The sequence below is a fragment of the Lepidochelys kempii genome, chromosome 2, assembly GCF_965140265.1.
Source record: "Lepidochelys kempii isolate rLepKem1 chromosome 2, rLepKem1.hap2, whole genome shotgun sequence".
In the NCBI taxonomy this organism is placed as follows: domain Eukaryota; kingdom Metazoa; phylum Chordata; order Testudines; family Cheloniidae; genus Lepidochelys; species Lepidochelys kempii.
Window position 1 is genome coordinate 215,678,762 of NC_133257.1, and position 20,930 is coordinate 215,699,691.

Sequence of the window (20,930 nt, forward strand, 5' to 3'; positions counted from 1 at the left end):
ATAAAGTACCCAAAACAGTGCTTTCTAGATAGCAGAGTTGATTTTGATCTACTGGCTGTCTTTACATGGAAGATTGGCAGCTCAAGTTTTACTACCAGCATCACTTTGAGGATAAAGTATTTGTAACTGCGGGATTACCTATAATAGTGAATATTTGCCTTGTAAAATTACTTTTCAACTTTCTTATAAATACAATAATACGTGAATGATAAGCAGATGAGACTGACAGGACAATGAGTTTGGGAATACTCCACTGAGACAAGGAAGTTCCACGTGGGAGTTACAAGTGAGGTGAAGCAGATAAGGATGTGTTTACGGTTAGCACAGTTTCTCTCTCTCTCTCTTTCTCTGTATTTTTTATCTTGCTTGTAGGCCACTACAGCTGAACTTAAATGGTACTGATTTTACAGATAGATGAATATGAAAAATAGCATCAATAATTTTCTATTTTTCTATTAAATACATGGCACTTAAATACATGATGTGAATGTGGCATGGTCTGAAGGTTTTACTGACACACATCGGGGATGATATATGTAACTTGTAAGTATTGAAGCTGCTTGGGAGTAATTTGGTTAGCCATCACAAACTCATACTGCTTAAAATCTTTATTCCATACCACATCATCATGTGTGATGGTTGTGTGTGTGTGTGCACACGTGCGTGTGCACCAGGCAAACTGTGACTTAGACCCCTTTTAGTGCTTCTTGAGTGTACCCTATCGGGGACATGCCTGGCTTCCTGTGCCTCACTGTGGGTGGAACCACATGGCCCAACCACTCTTAGATTGGACTCTGGGCTGCACCTTTCTGTTTCCAACCATGTTAACAACACAGGTCCAACTTGGTTTTGACACCTGTAATAGTTTCCCTTTGAGAGTCCGTGATAGCATATGTTTTCAACGACAAAGAAACAGTATCTTCAAAACAAAGCACTATTAATTCATTCCTCAGAGGTACAAACCACTTAGAGCAAAAGGGGAAAAATACAATAAAAAGCCTAGACACTTTTTTACTTACACCTTTGTATGTTCCCCTAAAGTTTAAACCAAGCCAATTCCAGCTCTGGCAGGGAAAAAACAGATTGCCCCCTCTATAGTTTCTACCTCTGTCTCTGTCAATCGGGTGTCAGCTTTTCTGTACGCAGCCTCTTCAAGCTCACCCAACCCCGCCTCCCTTTTCTAGGATCTTTGGGGATTAGATGTTCTTTGATCCAGGCTTAGCTTTGGAAAGAGTAAATCATTCTAAGCTGGATGGAGCCAGACAGGTAGTTTATCCCCCAGTGATAGCTCAGCCATTGTTTCTCGTGGATTCTCACACGTGTTATTGTTTTACCTTTCCTGCTTGGTTCCTTAAACAACCCCTTTTGATGTGCCTCCATAGCAAATAACCCATTATAGCCAAACACAGAGAGGCCTTGTGTGATACTCCCTGGGGGTACTCAGGATTGTGAGCCATAGTCACTACTACATACCCTTAGCATCAGTGAGCTTTGTCTGTGCCTGCTGGGTTCAGCTCCCAGACTCCACCAGCTACTGGCAACACAAGCACCTCTCCTCCAGGCCCCACTCTCTCTTTACACATTAGTGTTGGGCACACTTCACCCCACGAGTCGTCCTAGCATCCCCAGTGTCCAGCCCCTGCTCCAGTGGACGCTTACAGAATTACCAGGTTTGATGTTCCCAAAGGAACAGTGCACCACAGCTTACTAGTTCATAGATTCATAGATTAAGGCCAGAAAGGGTCATGGTGATCATCTATTCTGATGACCTGCCCAACACAGGCCATAGAGCTATAATTCCTAGTGTTCACATTAGAGCACAGCTTTGCTTAAGACGTAACACTTAAATGTCTGTGTAGAGAAGGCAAGTATAAGTTTGTTTTTTTTTAACAAAGAACAGAGATTCATCTGATAGCAAACAGAAATATTGAAACGAAATTGAAATATTGAAATATTTATATGTTTTACATATAAAACAGTCGTAACATGCTTTCTATGGCATCAACTTAATTGACAATTATACTCCTGTTTAAAGAAGTTTATCTCACCCAAAGTTCTTCCCAACATTTTCAACCAAGCCTGGTTAAGATCCCTTTTTCATGAAGCAAACACACTGGCAATTTACTTCTTCAGTGAAGGATGCCAGGGCTTCTTTCACTCCCAGATATACCAGAACAGACCTTTAATCTTTACCTGAGAACTCCCCCTCTCCCTCTGTTTACCTCTTCCTGTTCATTTTCTTTTAAAGTGCCCCCAAGCTCTTCATTACTATTTAACTTGATATGCTAATAGACTTCTGTTGTAAGACACATAACCGTTAGCTAGGGAGATAAGTGTTTCTCACCTCCTCTTTGGAGAAGTTTTTCTCGAGGAACGAGGAAAGCTAGCTTTGAGTGACTTGCCTTTAACTACAAGACCTTAAGAACATAATTTCCAATATACCTGCCTATCTTCTTACATGTTATCCACACGTGCAACTCGCAATGATTCTGATGACCAGGATGACACAGGCTTCCATTACAGACTTTACATGACGTTCTTTGGTGGACTAGTAGGTAAACACCAGAAACTGGGGATCCCTGTAACCCTTTTATACTCCTGTCCCTCTTGGCACAGAGAGGTTCCTGCGTCACACCTGCACCATATAAAGAATCAGTAGAGATATTTCCAGTCCATCACATTGTGTATAAAAGCTTACCTCTTATTTGTTATTTTTAATCCATGATTTTAAAGTGCTTTATATCCTCTTCGTAATATATATATATATATATATAATATAAAAAATATACCCCCCCTACACATTTCTTCCAAGGTGTCTATGAGGTAATAGGACATGTGTATCTAAAGGCTGGGAATGGCTGTGCTCTGGAGATGCCTTATGTAGGGATCTGATTTAGAGATTTAGCATGCAGTCATTTTGTAATGGCAGTGATGGTGGTTCTCCTATATAATGAATCCACTTATTTTTTTTAAATGTGTATATAATATTGGGTAGCCAGATCGTGACCTAGACCACACAGAACTCTATATACAAGACTGTTGAATGGTCCTATACAAATGCTCAGGCTGTATACAGGTGAGGTTACCTGACTGGGTCTTCCATCCTACTTTACCAAATAAAGAGATTTCATAGATGTATTCTGTAGTCCAGCAAAAATAATGATGTGGATAGTAAACCTTCACTGAAAACAAATGCTTGTATGTTGCACAACAGTTAGAGATACTTTCAGCAAAAATAACTCTCTCATTCCATTCATATAAAAAGATGTAACAGACTGTAAAATGTGTAGTAGGTGAATGATTTGGAGCTATATCTGCTTGTTGGAATATTGTATATCTGAGATTTCAAAATTATCAGGGTACTGCTCTGGTATAATGATAGTGCACAAAACATCTTGTGGTTTATGTGCCTCGGTTAGAATTTCGATTTTATATTTTGCAGTTTTACCCATGATGATAGATTTACACATTTCTTTTTTCCTGTTAGGATGCTTCAATTGCCCACAGATTCCACATCATGCGAGAAAAACATCCAGAGAAGTTCAACAGTAGGTAAGAACATAAACAATATTTGCATGTGAATAGGTTGTTTTCAAATGGGTAAGATGTATGTTCCATGAGGAGGTAAATTCTGCATTTTCCTTCAATATATTGATTATTATTACAAGACAGAATGTCACTGCATCTTACTTTAAATATCTGGTTCCAGATTATTCCGATTAAAATCAGCGATATCTGGTATCTCAGTTGAAGTGAGCAGCATTATAAATAAAGTGTTCTCACATCCAAAATGATTGACTCTTAAGATTAGCATGATAGAGATGATGCACTGTGGTATCTGAGGATCCCTGAGTTGACACTTTGCCATTAGGAACTGCAGAGCACTTAGACAGCTGCAGCTGGGGGTCCTTATCTTTCGTTCCTACATACACACTGGTATGTTGACAGGGGACTCTTCCATATATACTCTTTGTGAGGAAGGGCAACTGAATGCTGTTTTATAAATATATACTTCTTATCATTAAGAAGCTTGGGAAATGTCTAAAATGTGCGAACTGAAACTTTGCGTATATCCATGTGTTCCTTTTTGAGTTTGATATGGACTGTTGTTCCAAATTTTTTTGGAAATGTAAAATGTGTTAACATGTACTCTAAATACATCTTTCCTCAATAGACTGCTTACTGAGTAGATAAAATCCATAATTCAATGCTTGTTTGTCTCTCATATTAGGGTAATTTAACAGATCAACAATGATGGGGAATGGCAACATTTCAGAAGTCTTAAGTAACATTTAAAGGCACAAGAGAGGAAAATAAATCAATACAATATATAGGAATATATACTGCACATATTTATTTATATACTTATGAATATATTCTCTCTCTGGGCCAAATTGTGGCATTTACCCACTGACTGGAATTGGGGCCTATGTGGAGCTGCTATGCTCCATAGGGAGATCTTGGAGCAATTGTGCCTCAGGTAAGCAAGCTGCCCTAATGGATGAGAGTTACACAGGCTGCCATTTCTATGGGATAGTGGATATGCTCTCCCTAGTATGGCTGTCCTGCTTTGTGGACCAATACAGAGTGATGTGAGTGGGGCCATTAACCACTGCAGTGTGGCCGAAAACACTGTGCTCACCCAACCACAGGGACTGAGGTTGTCACAAGCCATACACCAGGAGGCTTCTTACACATTCCGTACCCCTCAGCATCTGTGAGGATCTATCATGATCCAGGGTTAGATATATTACAATAAATTCTGCAATAAGCGCCCATGTTATAATACAGTGGTGGGCAAGATGCGGTGCCCATCAGGGTAATCTGGTTGCGGGCCACGAGACATTTTGCTAACTATTGACCATCCACAGGCATGCCGCCCCCCTCTGCGCAGCTCCCAGTGGCCACGGTTCGCCGTTCCCGGCCAATGGGAGCTGTGGGAAGCGGTAGGCCGCAGGGATGTGCTGGCCACCACTTCCCGCAGCTCCCATTGGCTGGGAACAGTGAACCGTAGCCACTGGGAGCTGCGGGGGGCATGCCTGTGGATGATCAATGTCAGCAAAATGTCTCGCAGCCCGCAATCAGATTACCCTGATCGGCCATAGGTTGCCCACCACTGTTATAATCGCTCCTCTTCATAAAGCTCATATATTTTTCACTCCCAAGAAATATATAATGAAGAGAATACAGTGGTTCATAAAGACATATTGCTGGAGCTATCAGACACTTATCAATGCAGGTTTTCTAGACTCTGAAGGTGAAGCTGGTTTATCCGTGGCCCTTCTGCGTATTTTCAGCAATTGGAAATTTTAATTTATAAAAAGCTCAGCTAATAATATGAGTTTCAGATCAGATTTCATGTCACAATAAATTATATGCCATTAATAACATCTGCTGCAGGCTCACCTTGAAATTCATCTATATTTTAAAGATTCTGATGTTTCTAACATTATCTTAAGGAAATTAATTACAAAAATATATAGTTCCAATCTTTACACCTCTTGTTACTGAGATACTGAAAGAACTTGAAAAGGTAATGATATTTCCAGGGGTTAGAAGAGCTCTCATTCAGATGATATAATATTTATCAAAAATAAATCTAAGTATTAACTGTTAAAAGTTAGAATTTGCTAGCATGTTTATAATAGAGAAGTTCTAATGTCAACCCAGTCATTTGTAGATAGCCAGAGTGCTATCTTTAAGTATGATATTTTAGACAAAGACAGTACATATCTTTATTCAGATAGTTTCCTGAAGCATTTTGCTACAGGCTTATCATTTTAAAAATATTTGTTTTATTTTGCATACAGGGGGAAAATGACAAACCCTGCTAATGTAATTTTACATACAATTATCTCAGATGTAGTTTGTTCTGTTAACAGCAGTTTGCATATGGTGACATTCCATAATGATGCTGTAAGATATTATGTGAAAACAAATCCCATTTTAGAACTCCACTGAGCCAGTGGCTATAAACTTTGTAATTTACTAGAAGGTGGCATTTTCAAAAGCATCTCGGTGACTTGGGAGCACAAATCCCAATAAGGTCAAAGGGACTTGTACTCCTAAGCCATTTAGCTTCTTGAAAAAATCTCACCCTGAATTCCTAAATTCTTATCCTGTCTCTGAAAAAAGAATCAAGAATCTCAGGCTTGGAGTTCGCTTAGTAAGTTCTGATTTCTCAGAGACGATGAGCACCAAGAACTCCTGTTAAACTAAGTGAGAGATTAAACATTTCTGTAAGTCAGACCATTGCACTGCAGTTCTGCTTTCAGAAATGCCTATGTAACAATCTGTTACACAACTAAGATGGAATTCCTTGCTAAACAGAATCTGATTTTTTGTGTTATACAGAATAGAATCATAGAAGTGTAGGGCTGGAAGGAACCTCAAGAGGTCATCAAATCCAGCTCCCCTGCACTGAAGCAGGACCAAGTAAATCTAGTCCATATCTGACAGGTGTTTGTGCAACCTGTTCTTAAAAACCTCCAATGATGGGGATTCCACAACCTCTCTTTGAAACCTCTTCTAGAATAGCTGGAATAAGCTCTGAATATCACTTTAGTGACAAAAATAAGTTTTTGTTACTTTAAACAGACAGTACAGGTTGGGGAGTGTGAGCTGGATTCCATCCTCGCTCATGCACCTCAATAAAATTGATAACTAAGATCCACATTGAAGATAATTCTTCCCTCATTTAATACACCTGTTCAATTCCATTGAAACTAAAACAGGTTGTAGCTGCAACAGTGTAAATTAGGGCAGATTTTGGCCTGATTTTTTTTTTAAATGAACTACTGATGACTCATAAGCTGGAAAGAATCCAACTCGACAGTCTGAACCCAGGTTATATTGTTAGGGCTGGCCATTTTTACTTGTAAACTGAGCAGACGTGATAGGAAAATGAAATCACGGAGATGCAACCACTATGGGACTGCCCCTCCCATGCCAGTTTTATTGTCACTTCTCAGAGGACAACTTTGCTGCCTCAGTTTCACCGTGTATAAAATAGAAATAAAAAATGTTTCTATTTCACTGGATTTGGAGGGATTGTTTAGTGAGTGTTCATAAAATGCTTTCAAAGTAATAGAATTAAGTATTAGGAACTCCTTCCTCTATTCAACATGTGACAGGAGTAATGATTTTCTTTTTCATACAAAGCTTTAACATTGCTAATTTCTCAAAAGTACAAAAAATAAGGTAGGACTGAGATTTTCAAAGTCACCCAAGGGATTTGGACACCCAATTCCCCCCAAAACCTCAACTTAAATACATAGCAAATAAAGAAATGCACATAACTAAAGAATGTATGCAATAGATATACAGTAATCTTTAAAGTTACTCTTCCAAAAACCTAGAGTTGCGTCCTTTAGTGTGATATTTTTCTTTTCAATGATCAAGTGTGTCCCATGGTCTTACTGATAAGATATATACTGTTACCATTCCACAGACACTTAAGGAGGTAAGTGTTTAAATGCATTCATAACTACTAGAATCTGAGTTGTCATAGTAGCCAAACACCAGTGGATTGAAGTGCTGAGATTACTGCACTTGAGAAAGCATGGTTCAATTCCTAGTACCTCCTGTACAGAGCAGGATCAAATTTCTTGATTTCAGTGAGCAAGTGTCTAGTAGTTAACCCTTGCAAACTTGCAGAGGACAGCATTTGAAGTAACACAGTATCACTAAACTGGGATGCTGTTAAAGTAATCTAGTTTGGTCAGAATGCCCCTGCAGGGAAATCTGTGTATACATCATAGACTGGTGCTGAGAAAAATAGATATATGGTTTATGTGAATTGAACCTGCATATGGAGACAAACTAAACGTTTTACTAAAATCATTCAAGTCCATATTAAATAGTCTAAAATAGTATTTGATTAAATTAAGTTTGCTAACATGACTCTTTAGGTGTGTCTACACTGCAAAGGAAAAAACCCGCAGCACTGAATCTCAGAATCTGGATCAATTGACTTGGGTTTGGGCTGCAGTGCTAAAAATACCAGTGTAGATGTTCCTGCTTGGACTGGAGACTGGACTGTGAAACCCAGTGTAGGGGGAGGCTGGCAGAACCCAAGCTCCAGTGTGAATGGGAATGGTCACACTGCTATTTTTAGCCCCACAGCCCGAGCCCTGCAAGCCCAAGTCAATTGACCTGAGCCGCTTAGACTTTCTTTGTAGTGTGGACATACCATCTGGCACCAAATAGCGCACAAGATATTTTTGAGGTTCAGCAAACTAAAGTAGAATTTATAGCTTGCATTTACAGTTCTAAGTACATCATTTTAGAGATTTTCAAACACGAGTTTCTCTTCTTGATGTATAGCTGTTTTATGATGAAGAAATCCTAAAACAAAAACTATCTCCTATTCCTAATAACTTGATTAGTGTAGAATACTTGACCTTATATTTTACAAATTTACTTTTATCGTGTTGAATTATGCTTCTATTTTGTGCCAGTATCTATGCACTTAACCTCTAAAGACACTGGTATTAAAAAAAACCCATTAAATACAAATTTACTTTGTGCAAGTGACCTCCAAGAAAATAAGCCCTCTATTAATGAATAATATGCACATAATTGTGATTAGCTTATAACCTGTAAACCATATGACGTGGACTTATTCTGGGAAGAAAGAGAAAGCGGATACTGAAAATAACTGAATTTTTAGCCAGTTCTCCCTCTTCCTCCTGGTCCAGTACTGCAGTATACAAAGGTCAGCATAGCACATCACCTTATCTCACCTTAGATATCCTTTGTAAAAAAAAAAAAAAAAAGTCTCTCACCCCATTAGTAATGCTATCTTACACAGGCATCCTGCTGTGAAAGTATGTCCCTCTGTGGGCTCCAGTCCTGCCTGATAGCAAAGATAACGGAACACAGTTGCTGTTCTTGCAGCTTTGAAAGCAGAGCAAAAACAATTGCTCCTGAGAGCAAGTACTACAACCACTTTAGGAACTCTCTTCTTCTCCCTGTTTTGGCTATGACTGGATGAGAAGATTCTGTCAGAAGACACCAGCCCAATGCAGAGAGCAGGTTGCAGACATCTACTACCTGTCTCATTGATCCTGCCTGATTACTTTTTTCACAAAAGGATAAGACTCCATGGAACTACACCTCTGAACTCAGGCTCATAATTGCTAATGTAATAGCAATCCTCAACAAAAGCAGAGCAAGAGAATCTGTTTTCTGACACAGAACCGGAAATGTTTATATACAATCAAAAGCTGGCTTGTATTGGCCCACCTTGGCCCAGTTGGCTTCTGGTTATAACATGAATTTAGGCCAGGGAGGAGGGGCAGCCCCCTTGCATCTGACCTCAAATGCAGGAATGCCCTCCTCCCCCGAACAAATACTTTTGGTGCACTCACATGCTATGCAAGCACTGGCCTAGGACAAAGACAATGTGGGTATCCTGGTGCCATCCAGACTATATTTCAGGTCTACTGGCTTCCATTGGGAACTTATTGAGTAATTATTCATGTTTCTTCACCTTAAAGAACATCAACATTAGCACAGATAACATTTCTAAAACATTAGACCAAGATCTGATGTTCACAATGACTAAGATGAGGTTTTCTCAGATAGTCTCCAGACTGAGTCACAAAGCTGGATACAGTTTATGCTGCTTGGGTCAGAACATCAATGGTATAGAAAATGTGCTTGTAATTTTTTAACCATCAAGTTCTCTGATCAGACAACAAGGCCATCCCTTACTACCAAGGGCCTTCTTTCTCTCACATCATGGAGGTGAAAACTGTGCTGTTCCACTAGGGACTTTCTGCAGAATCCATATGCAACCTACATCTGGTTCATTATGCAGCTGCCCAACTTCTAAAGGGCATAATTATCTAAGCATATGTCACCAATGTTCTGCACCTTTTAGTGGCTATCTATCAAACATTGGGGTCTACGGGGTGGTGCAGGGGAATCCACTCTCTGGCCAAGCATGGCACAGCCCCTGAGCTTCTTCCTACCTTCCCCTGGGTCTCTGCAGCCTCTCCAGCCTATTGATCAGTTCATCCCCTCTTGAGCTGTTGCCTCTGGGCAGCTCTTTAGTAGCTTACTGGCAGGAGCCCCTTTCTCCAGCCTGCTCACTCCTTTGCTTCCCATCCCTTTGATCCTCCCAGCTGCTGCGGGGCTTCCAATCAGCAGTGCTGGCAATGCCTATATTAACACTTTGGTTGCTGGGCCAGTGTGGGGTACATACACCCCATGACAGGACCATCTCAAAATTCTGTTCTTTGTCTTGGAAGTTCTAATGGGCTAATGACGAGCTACTTAAAAGACAACCTCTCACTGTTAAACACAGCTGCTGCAGAGGGTATCTGGGAGGCTGAAATTGATGGAACTTGTGGTCAAACTTGTGGGGGCTGCTGGCAGCATACTCTGGGAGGAAATTCACCCACATAGAGGGCCAGCACAAGTCTTTTGCTCTACCTAAGACTTCAAAATATGGCTTCACAGATGACCTGTACCTGCTGATAGTGGGGATCACAATTTAAAGGTTCGGCTGCCCCGGAACAGCTCAAATCAGACCTCTCCCCAAGCTGGTCTCCCCCCCTTACCCTCAGTCTTTCCTCCTGGAAAGCAGCAGCCCCTCCCTTCAGCTCCCAGCTGTTGCTCCTGTTTCTCCCCATGTGGTACAGCTTGTTGGCTCCGGCATGCAGGGAGGTGGCCCAGCCACACCATGTGACCAAGAGAGGCCAGCAAACCCTGGCAGAAATCTGGGGAGCATGATGGCATGAGCTGCCTCTCCCCCCGCATCACTTCTGTATGACTTAGATGGGAATTAAGCAGTATGTACTCGGTATGCTGACCCTCAGCACAGGAGTGGATTTCATACTCTCATTGTAGTGTTCTCAGCTTTGAATTCACTACTGCTGGAGATCAGGGTGAGCTAGGGTTTTCCACTTTTATAATGCAATGTAAGACTCATCTCTTTCACCTAAGACGTTGGTTCTGAAGTGTCTCCAGCTGTGTGCTCTAGAAAATTGTGTGCTGTTAATTGTGAGAGGGGATAGGAGGTTTTTTTTCTTGAGGGAATTGATATATTTTTAATATATATATATAATGGCATCCAGTTTATTAGAAGAATGGTTGTCTTAGAAACATGTATAAAAAAATAACTATGAAATTAAGAGAGATAAAGTCTCAGGCTGTATGAGCTATCTAGCATCTCAGTATTATTTAGCAAGCTATGATACTGAACTGTAGAAAATGGCCCAGCACACACTCTACAAGTAAGAAACTGTTGATTCATAACAGATCTATCCATGTGCTATAGGCCAAGGTCAATAAAATCTAATTCTCTTCAAATGATGTCAAGCTGGCAACTTATTTTATCGAAGAAGATATTTCATTATTCAGAGTAGGTCATGAACCTATTTTTATGGATTTTGAAATACCAATTGGATGTTTGGTACATTCTTTAATTAATTAAAACCACTGCCTCTTATTGCATAGTAGTTTTAAGGCTAATCTCAGTTATTAAATGAAGATCAGCATATGGGAACTATATCTATGAATTTTTCATTTATAATCTGGTCATTTGGAATGAGAAGTAATAAAACAGAAAATGATACCCAAAGCTCTCACATAACATATGAGAGTGTGTACCACAACCAGAAGGCTTTAATTTGACATTTGTTGCCTGCTGATAAAACATATTTGTAGTTTTTTGTTTGAATTAATAAAATGATTTTGCCCAGCTTTCAAGTGTCTACTTTGAATCAAATATACCAACATTGTGCTAACAATTCTTGGTAAAATATCTTTTTAGTGGAGGGGGGGTGGGCTGTTGATTTTGTACAGGGAGAGAAATAGAACATCTGAGTCAATGAATAGTGTAGCGGAGGTACAAAACTGGTTCTGAAGCTAGTTTGGCAGATATGCAAAATAAAGTCTGCATCCCTATGATAAGATGAGAGTGGTTATGTCTTGGAAGAAACGTTTATATCCGTTCCTGAGCTGCATAAAGAGGTGAATAGCAGCCATTTCTGATATATATTTCCAAACAAAACAAAAAAAAGCCCAAACAGCCAACTTTCATGTAAAAAACCGGTTAAGATTTCTGAGTGAATACAATAGTCTGACCAATCACAAAGCCTATGCTGTTAAAAGCAAAATGAAGTGAATTGTTAAGGATGTAATAATTTTTACACTTACCATTTAATAAATATTAGTAGCTGAAAGTCCATGCTGTTACATGGGTGTGGCAGTTGGGCCAAGTAATCCACCATCTATGCAGTCTCCCTCAGACAAACAATGAAAGTGTTGCATGCAAATTAGCTGTAGAGTAAGGGTGGTGAATGGTCGAATTACCACTAATATCATAATGATCTAGAGCTCTTGGCATATCATATATACGTGTTTGGCTGTCACACAGGTATAATTTATTAAGTCAAAAATGGCTGAGAACTTAACAATTGGACTGTAACAGACCGTGGATCCCAGTGATGGTTGAGCCTGGGAATATTCTGAACAAAAAGAGCTCTCAACCCTGTTTGTTGCTGTTTCTATGGCTTTTTACTGACTCATCAGACGTTCTAGGCTTCAGAGTGACACACAGACAGGTGACAATCCTGGAATCTTATTCAGATAAACACATTATTCTTAAGTACAAAGAAATGAAAATTTAATCACTACACAGAACCTTAACTCTGATCCATAGATGTTTTATGGATTATTTTTGTTACCTTGATTCCAGTATCTAAGGCCCTAATTCAGGAAAGCATCCTATTCAGGACAGCTCTTAAGCAGATGCTGGTAATGAGGAGACCACCTGCTGTTGGACTGACATGAGATACAGCCTAAATCCTGGTCTGTGACCTAGCCCATAAGCAAGACAGCTTTGGATCAGACCCTAGATGCTGAAGAACTGGAAATCTCAGACAACCTGTTTTTACTAAATTTGCAACCCAGTTTTTCAGACTGGAGCGGTATCTATAACTTCACATAACAACCAAAACTTGAGGTGCTGATCCAGCCCTAACCGCTTAACCTTTTAACATTTCTCAATCACTAGTGCTCAGCATGTATGTTTATTCAGATTGCCAGAAAACCAGTCATATTAGCCAGCGTGCCACGATCCTAACTCAATTTCCTGCAACTCTTGTCTTTGCTAACCATGTGAATGAGACATTCTAGGTATTTGACATATCCTAAAATTTACTTAAAAAAACAAAACAACTACCCCCACCCCCACCAACCCCTATGTGAATATCTGCCACATTTTTATACAACATTTTCCTTTTTCTTCCTACTTGCATTTGAATGCACTTGCCTTGCTTATGTTGTTTTAGTCCATGTATCACTTTCATGCAAATAACCAGACTTCTTGCTGACTTGATTACAAGTTTATAATTCCACAGCATCAGGACTATTTTTATATGGCTTTTCAAATTTGATATATGCAAAATGAAAACCATTTCCTATTATATAATGTATAGCAAATAATAATCTGTGAAGGAATTATAAAGTAAATCCTGCAGACTTCCCTCAATCAAAGCTTTTGAAGATTCCAGATAAATTACTTAGATTTAACACATATTCCTCCAATAAATATGCTGTGAAAATATTAACTTTTTCATAAAAATAGAAAACATCTGTACACGCATCTACATACATATATATTGTGATACAGCATGGCCAGAGGGCAGCAGGAGAGTGTTTTTTTGAAACAGAAAAGAGTTTTATTTGTGTAACACTTACAAAGAATCACCAAAAAGGATAAAGCAAAACTATGCAACAAAACAAAAGCAAACACAAGGTATAACACAGGAGCCTTCAGGAGGGAGAAGTGTTCACGTGTCTCCATCACGTGCCGCCAGCAGCGGTAAAAGCTGCACTTGCCGGCGGAATGAAAGGACGTGACGGAGGGTGGGGTCCTTGCAGCCCAATGGGAGAGGGCTGATGATGGAAACGGGTTTCCCCAGGGTGGAGAGAGCGGGTAACAGGGCGGCATTGGGTAGAAAAGGAGGGACGGAGGTCAGGACTAGGTGGACGCCCAGGTCTTCTAGCAGCTCCAGGGGGACAAATACCCCCCGCCCACCACCAGGCCCTTCCCCACCACCTCCTGGGCGGCAGCCTCCGATGCTAAGAAAAAGACGACCTTCCCATACATTTTGGCGGCCACCACAATGGCCGTGGGTCCTACCACCCTCGCCAACGCCTGCACGTATGTCTCCACGTGGGGCGAGGCGGGCACCAGGAGGCAATGGACACCATGCTTCCTGGTCATGGTGGGAAAGGGGCCTTGGCCGCTATTGATGGTAGTGGAGGCAGTGGGTGGGCGAGATGACAAGGCGGCAGGCAGGGGGGGCTGCCACCGCCCGGGCATACACCCTGGGGGCCGGGGGATGGATGCTCGCAGAGCTGGTGGAGGGAACAGCGGGGAGGGACGCCATGGTCGATGACGAGGCCACAGCAGTGGGGGCAGCCTCTGCCATGGAGGGCTTGGTGGTTGTGGCGGGGCCCTTCCCCTTCTTCGCACCCTGGCCTTTCCGGCTAACCGGGGGTCTTTCCTAGAATCTTGGGGGGGCGGTGGGCGTAACAGCGGCAATAGTCGCCCCAGTGCCTCCGGCTGCCGATGCCCCAGCGGGGGCAGTGGCAGGTGTTTTGGCAGCAGTGGTGGGGGGGGAGACTTGGGGGTTGGGCAGGGAGGTAGGTGGGGGAGGGGCAACTGAGGTTGTTAGAGGGGTCGCACCCCTCTCATTCCCCGCCATCGTGAGCAGGGAGAGACGGGGAGACACCAGAAGGAGGGTGGGGAGGGGAAAGCAGATTAACCACTTCTCCCTGTTGGGCTGCAGGCAGGGGATGGCCAAATGGGTCGGACTGGACAGGGGAAGGAAACAGGAGTGGGGTCAGGCAGTAGGGGCAGACTGTGGGGTGGGCAATCCAGGGGTGGGGAGGGGAACGCAGACCCACACATGTTTATCCAAAGAGTCTCGTTTGGTCGGCTATTGTGTCTGGTCTGGATGATGGAATTCAAAGCAAGCAATTGAGGCTAGAGGCAGATGGCAGGTTGCCAGCAGGGACAGACGGCAGGGGGGCCGTGACGATTCTAGTAATGTTGGGGGGGGCACCGATGGATCGCGGGGCAGCTTCGTGCCACATCTCCTGTGCCCCTACAAACGCAGTTAAGATACAGTCAAACTCCCCCTACATGAGAGTACAGTTCAAAAGTTACTCAGTCTTACGGCCCTCTCCACGATGATTTGTAGCTTCCCCGGGTGATGTCTCTGTCAGCTATCTTCTCTCCCGGTCTTTGTGAAGCATTCCAAAAATGCCAAGCAAAGATAAGAAGACAATTAATTGCGGGTCCACAAACAAACAGCAAAACGGTTGGGTCTGGGGGCGTCCACTCCCCTCCTCCGGGGAGCGGGTTGGCAGTCCTCCACCCTTCTCCGGGGGTTGCAGCTGAAGCAATAGCAGCGTCTGAGGGCAGGCATGGGGGGGCTAGCAGGCAAGCTGGCAGCCAACCAGCACGCTAACGGCAGCAAAAAAAAAAAAAAACAGCAAAAAAAAAAACAAAACGAAGAAAAAGTGTCTGGTCCGTTCGGGGGGGGGACTAAAGCAGGAGCAAAAAGCAAGAAAAGCCCAGGCCAGAGGGCAGCAGGAGAGTGCTAGAAGGGAGCCTTGTTCCCTGTAGAGGGAAGAAAGTTTGCTATAAATTAATTAAAGCACCTGAAGCCAATTAAAGCACTTGAAGCCAGCCACATTATAAAAACTCCCTGCTTCAATCGGTTAGAGGAGGAGTTGGAGCAGAGAGCGGTTTGGAGGAGTTGAAGGAGAATGGATTGGTGTTGGAGCAGAGAGCGGTTTGGAGGGAAGCAGAGGAGAGTTTGGAGAAGTGCTGCAGTGGGCTAAGAAGACCAAGACCCTAGGTAGAGGGACATCTGGTTTGTGTAGAGGGCAGGCAGGAAGCCCCACAAGCTGAAGGGCAGGAGTGGGAAGCAGCCCAGGGGAAGGAACTGCTAGTTCTAGTGGTTACTGCTATCCCTAGGGCCCCTGGGCTGGGACCCGAAGTAGAGGGCGGGCCCAGGTCCCTCCCTCTCCACTCCCTTCTCTAGGACACTAGTGGGGCAGTTAATACCCCAGTTCAGGGGCAAGAAACAGTGCCCTAAACCACCCCTCCCCCCTCAAGAAGAGAAAGCGCGAGACCCATCATAGTAGTGCCAGCAATTTGCCACTATATATATATATATCAGTGAATTCATATGTTTGTGTGCTGTATTTATTGTTACAGTCATACAGGTGATCATGTCTTCTTTAGATGAATTTTAATCAGTATTTATTATTTTTATTGCAGTCATAAAAAAGCATAACTATATAGCTAACACTGAAACAAATTAGCTCCTCTTAGCATTATCTTTAAAAATCAATGTATAGTTAGACTTATGGTTTCTAAGGAGAATAGGTAATAAAGAATGAAACTAGATTTTATATACTTACACTCAGAAGATAGAAAGCTCCTAATATATATGGTATTGTACTTCTTTCTTTGGTTTCCTTATATTTGGCCTATCTGTAGGCTTCAGACATTAATTTTAATAACATACAATGTCTGGGCATGGTATAATCTCCTATTTTAGTTGGTTAGTGACACTTCAGTTTTCATTTGTGACTTTTTTAGAAAAGTTTGTAACTAACGTCCATCTCAGCCAGACATTATCAAATTGGCTCCTGCAAACTGCTTAGTTCCTTCCAAATTGCTAGCTGCTGTAGCAGCTGATCCACAAGAGTCTTACGCATCTCTGATTTATTTCCATACCCTAATATGTCACTGAACAAATGGCATTCTTTATTTTTCTCTTATAACCATGTTCCTTTATCAGCTGTCATTTTTAAGGAGCACAGTTCACTCCAGAAGAAAATTTTTCTTGGATAATTTCAAAAATTTCCTAGGTTTCAGAGTAACAGCCATGTTAATCTGTATTCACAAAAAGAAAAGGAGTACTTGTGGCACCTTAGAGACTAACCAATTTATTTGAGCATAAGCTTTCGTGAGCTACAGCTCACTTCATCCTAGGTAATCTGTAAAGAAACATTCACAATACCCTGTTCCAGAAAGCATCTATATACAATACCATATTGACACACTGACATTATAAAGTCTTATCATTGCAGTCTGGTAGAGAAAGAACCCCAGTCTTGGGCCCAATACCTTAAGTAAAAATGTGTTTGGTTAGCAAGGTTCCTTTTTTGCTAAAGTTATTTATGAACTCTCATTAGGGCCATTACGCCCTCTTTTCCCTTCAGTTCTTGTCCTCACCACTCTATATGGAAGTTGATGCCAGCTTTTCATGAATGACAGCCCCTGAGAGACATTGAGCTGCATCTGGTTCTAAATCAACAACTTAAAGGAGTTAGTGATGGTATTCTAGCAGTGGTCAGGGAAGTAGCCATCCTAGTCTGAGCTTTCGCACTTACATGGTGTAAATGAGGAATTTCTTGGAAATTGCAAAATGTTGCCAGCTCAGTTCAGTAAACTCCTCCTTCATTTCTACGCAGGTCTGCAGAATCTTCTTGTAGTGCAAAAATGTCATCTATTCCTGCCCTCTTGGCAGGTTCTATAGCTCCATAACACTCGTGCTGCTGTGGGGCTGGAGTTCTGAAAGAGTCATAAAACTGTGAAATTCATGCTCTGGGGTTTATGGATTGCTGGTTTGGGAATCAGCAACTCGCTCTCGCGCTCTCTCTCTCTCTCTCTCTCTCTGTGTCTCTCCCCCTTTCTCAAGCTGACCAAGGTCAACAGGAGATTGGAGAGAAAGAGAATAGTATGGAATTCCATGTCATCATTTTGATGGTATCTTCCAGTTTTTCAAGAAACTGTGACTGGTGGAGCCTCTGAATTCAATGGTTGGTCACTGATTCCATCAAGGGGGGCAGAATGTTGACTGGCAGGTCTAGTCATTCCCAGAAAAGCAATGGAAAATGTTAAAGAACCAGAAATAGCCTGCTTCTGGCTTTTGACATTTGACTAAGGCTTGCATTCTTGAGCCTGAGGGAAGATACTGACGGCTATATCCATTTATTTTAACACTGACACAGAAAAGGGATACTTTATTTACATTACCTTGATCTTCACTAAAAGAAAAGGAGTACTTGTGGCACCTTAGAGACTAACCAATTTATTTATTAAGCTTATGCTCAAATAAATTGGTTAGTCTCTAAGGTGCCACAAGTACTCCTTTTCTTTTTGCGAATACAGACTAACACGGCTGTTACTCTGAAACTTGATCTTCACTGTGTCCACACCACCAGTCCCATACACTGTCATCTTGTGGGTGATGTCAACTACCTTGGCCTCCTGCTGAGACAGCATCTGCTCTCCCTCTGCATTCTGTAGCCACAATTCCTACCCCAGGCTATGGAATGGCAGTTCACTAAACCAAGAAAACAAAAGATGGAAGTTTTAAATCATGTAAACAAACTCTCATTGACTATAAAGCGATACTGAGGTCAGAACTCTGTTACCTAGCAATTTCTGAGAGTTTATTAACTCTTCCATGTACTTTAAATAATGTATTACTTGAAACACTAGAAATGACATATCGGGTATACTTTTGATATCCTTATGCCATAGAAGTGCTAATACCATTTCTGGAGTGCAGGACAAACAAGTTGATAACGTGGAGATACATATTTTTAGACTTGACAGAATTCAATATTTATTTTTTTATAATTTTGATGAATAATATTAAGGTTTATTTTTAAGAATTTTTTTAGATTTGTATTTATTTAAATTTGACCTTGCCATAATTTTATGCAATTGTGAAGACAACTCTTTAATGACAGTAGATGTTGAGATTCAAAAAGTTAAAGCTTTATAAAAAGTTAAAACACAGATTATCAACATCATATTGTTACCCACACAATTTAGGGCCCTTCCCCTTCCCTTTGTCCAGTGACCCTCTAGGGGTTAGCAGGACCTTTTTCCAGTGAAAGAGCCTTCACACAATAATACCCTTAATCTGTATTTATTAGCAATAAATCAACAGAATGCACATGCCAAGCATCCAGAGCTCCTATGTCAAACTATACAAAGTAAATATACTTAAATCAACAAATCATACCTTTTTACTATTCATTCTCTAGTCCATTTGTAACAAGTCTAATTCAAAAGTCTCAGTACTGGATTTTTACTCTAATAAGTTGTCAGCTAGCATTTTTCTTACTTTGCCTATCTGTACATTTCAATCATTACCGATGGAAATATACTTTTGTCTGTGTGTGTATGGCAGAATCGATATTTATCAACATTTACTGATAAAAATCTAATCCTTACAAGCCTACATATTTTAAATATATAATTAATTTGTGAAAAAAATTTCTCGTGAAGCCCTGAATTTATTATTTGACTCTCTGTAGTAAAGGTGGATATGTCACAAACTATTTACGGTTGCTATTCAGACGAAGAGTCTGTGTGTTAGTTTTGCCATTGTTTGCTCAAATGAGACTTAGGGAACAGCAGTTAGTAACATATTTTCCTCATTCTTGAAAACCTTTCAGTTTTAGTGTTTCTGGGAACTATTAAAAAAATCCATATGAGGAACAAGGTCTGGTAGCCTTCCTTGCATCATGCTATTTCTGAGCCAGTTGTGGAGATTCTAAAGGCTTTGAATGCTCTTTGGAACAGTAATTTCTGGTTTGGGAGCATAATGGACATCTAAAGAAGTTTTTCAGTAGTTGGAATATTTTGTACTACAACATATTATAAACAAGGGTAGTCCTGAGGATTTTTTATATAGTTTAAACAGATTTCCAGGACTTCTGCCTCCTCTAGTTATGGTGACATTAATTAGTACAGTAGCAATATACTATAGAAGAAGTTTAAATTTATGAATGATTCAGATTTTGATGATAAAGCCTCTAGCATTGTATTAAACTGGTAATCTTTGCTTCTTGATCATGATTTTGTTTGTCCAAGGGAAAAAGACATGTTAAACATAGAAACATGAACTTTTTGCTGGTGTGAAATGTCATTTAAGTCATTCTGAATGAAATCTTCAATATTGATTGTCCAAAGAAATCGAAGGTAAAATTATGAAAAATGCCTAATTGACTTAGGCGCTTAAGTCCCATTTACAAAAGGAACTTAGGAATTTAGCAGCATAAGTGTGGGTTAGGCACGTAGATCGTTTTGAAAATTCAACTAGTCTGAATCTTTAGGTGCCTACGTATATGTAGAATTCTGTTTCCCAAGTGCCTATCACTTTTGAAAATAGGGCTTAGGCGCTTTTGAAAAATTAGTTTTACACAAAAACTAGTTTTACACAACACATCAAGAATATTTTCTCTTCACTCACAAGGAGTATCACTTCCAGTGACTTTTTTCGACAGGATGGCAGAACCATGTCCCTCTGTCTTCTTTAACAATTCTCGAAGGCCCTCAAACTGTTCCCAGTAACAGTGGCAAAAATAAAAATCAGTGGGTGCAGAGCAGCTGTCTTGAAAGTAAACTGTCTCAACATCACTCATTTCTTCAAGACATAGACATTATCATAGTTAGCTGACACTGGTTTAATTAAGTCTACCAGTTGGGCACAGTCTGTGTCCATTTTGTAGGTTCCACTTGTAAGGGTTATTTTTGTTTCTTTGTTGTTTTTGTCTTGTCACTAAGAATTATTTATATTTAACAGACCATGAGAACATACAATATACTGACTCTATGATAGAAAAAGTTATTCTGTATTAGTCATATAAATATAGATAACTACTAGGTTATATACTTTAAATGCCCAACAATGAACATTAATGATAGGAAAAATGTCTTTAACAAAAAAGATTTATGACATTTAAGGGACCTTCATGAAATAGATCCCATTGTAAATCTGACCTAATTCATTACCACAGAGATCTTTGTGTATAGTGATACCTTTTTAGCATCCAGAGGCTCTGTGTTGCAGAATGTAAGGGGGCCAGAT

General features: G+C 40.8%; 1 protein-coding gene across 5 annotated transcripts in view; it reads left to right on the plus strand.

The window, feature by feature from the left end:
* Window positions 1–20,930, plus strand: part of DGKB (diacylglycerol kinase beta) — a 510,469-nt gene that overhangs the window by 335,466 nt on the left and 154,073 nt on the right. For all 5 annotated transcript variants that reach the window (XM_073333812.1, XM_073333808.1, XM_073333809.1 and 2 more), the window contains one exon: window positions 3,488–3,552. In XM_073333812.1, the coding sequence (XP_073189913.1) occupies window positions 3,488–3,552 (65 nt within the window). The remainder of the gene's footprint in view (window positions 1–3,487; window positions 3,553–20,930) is intronic.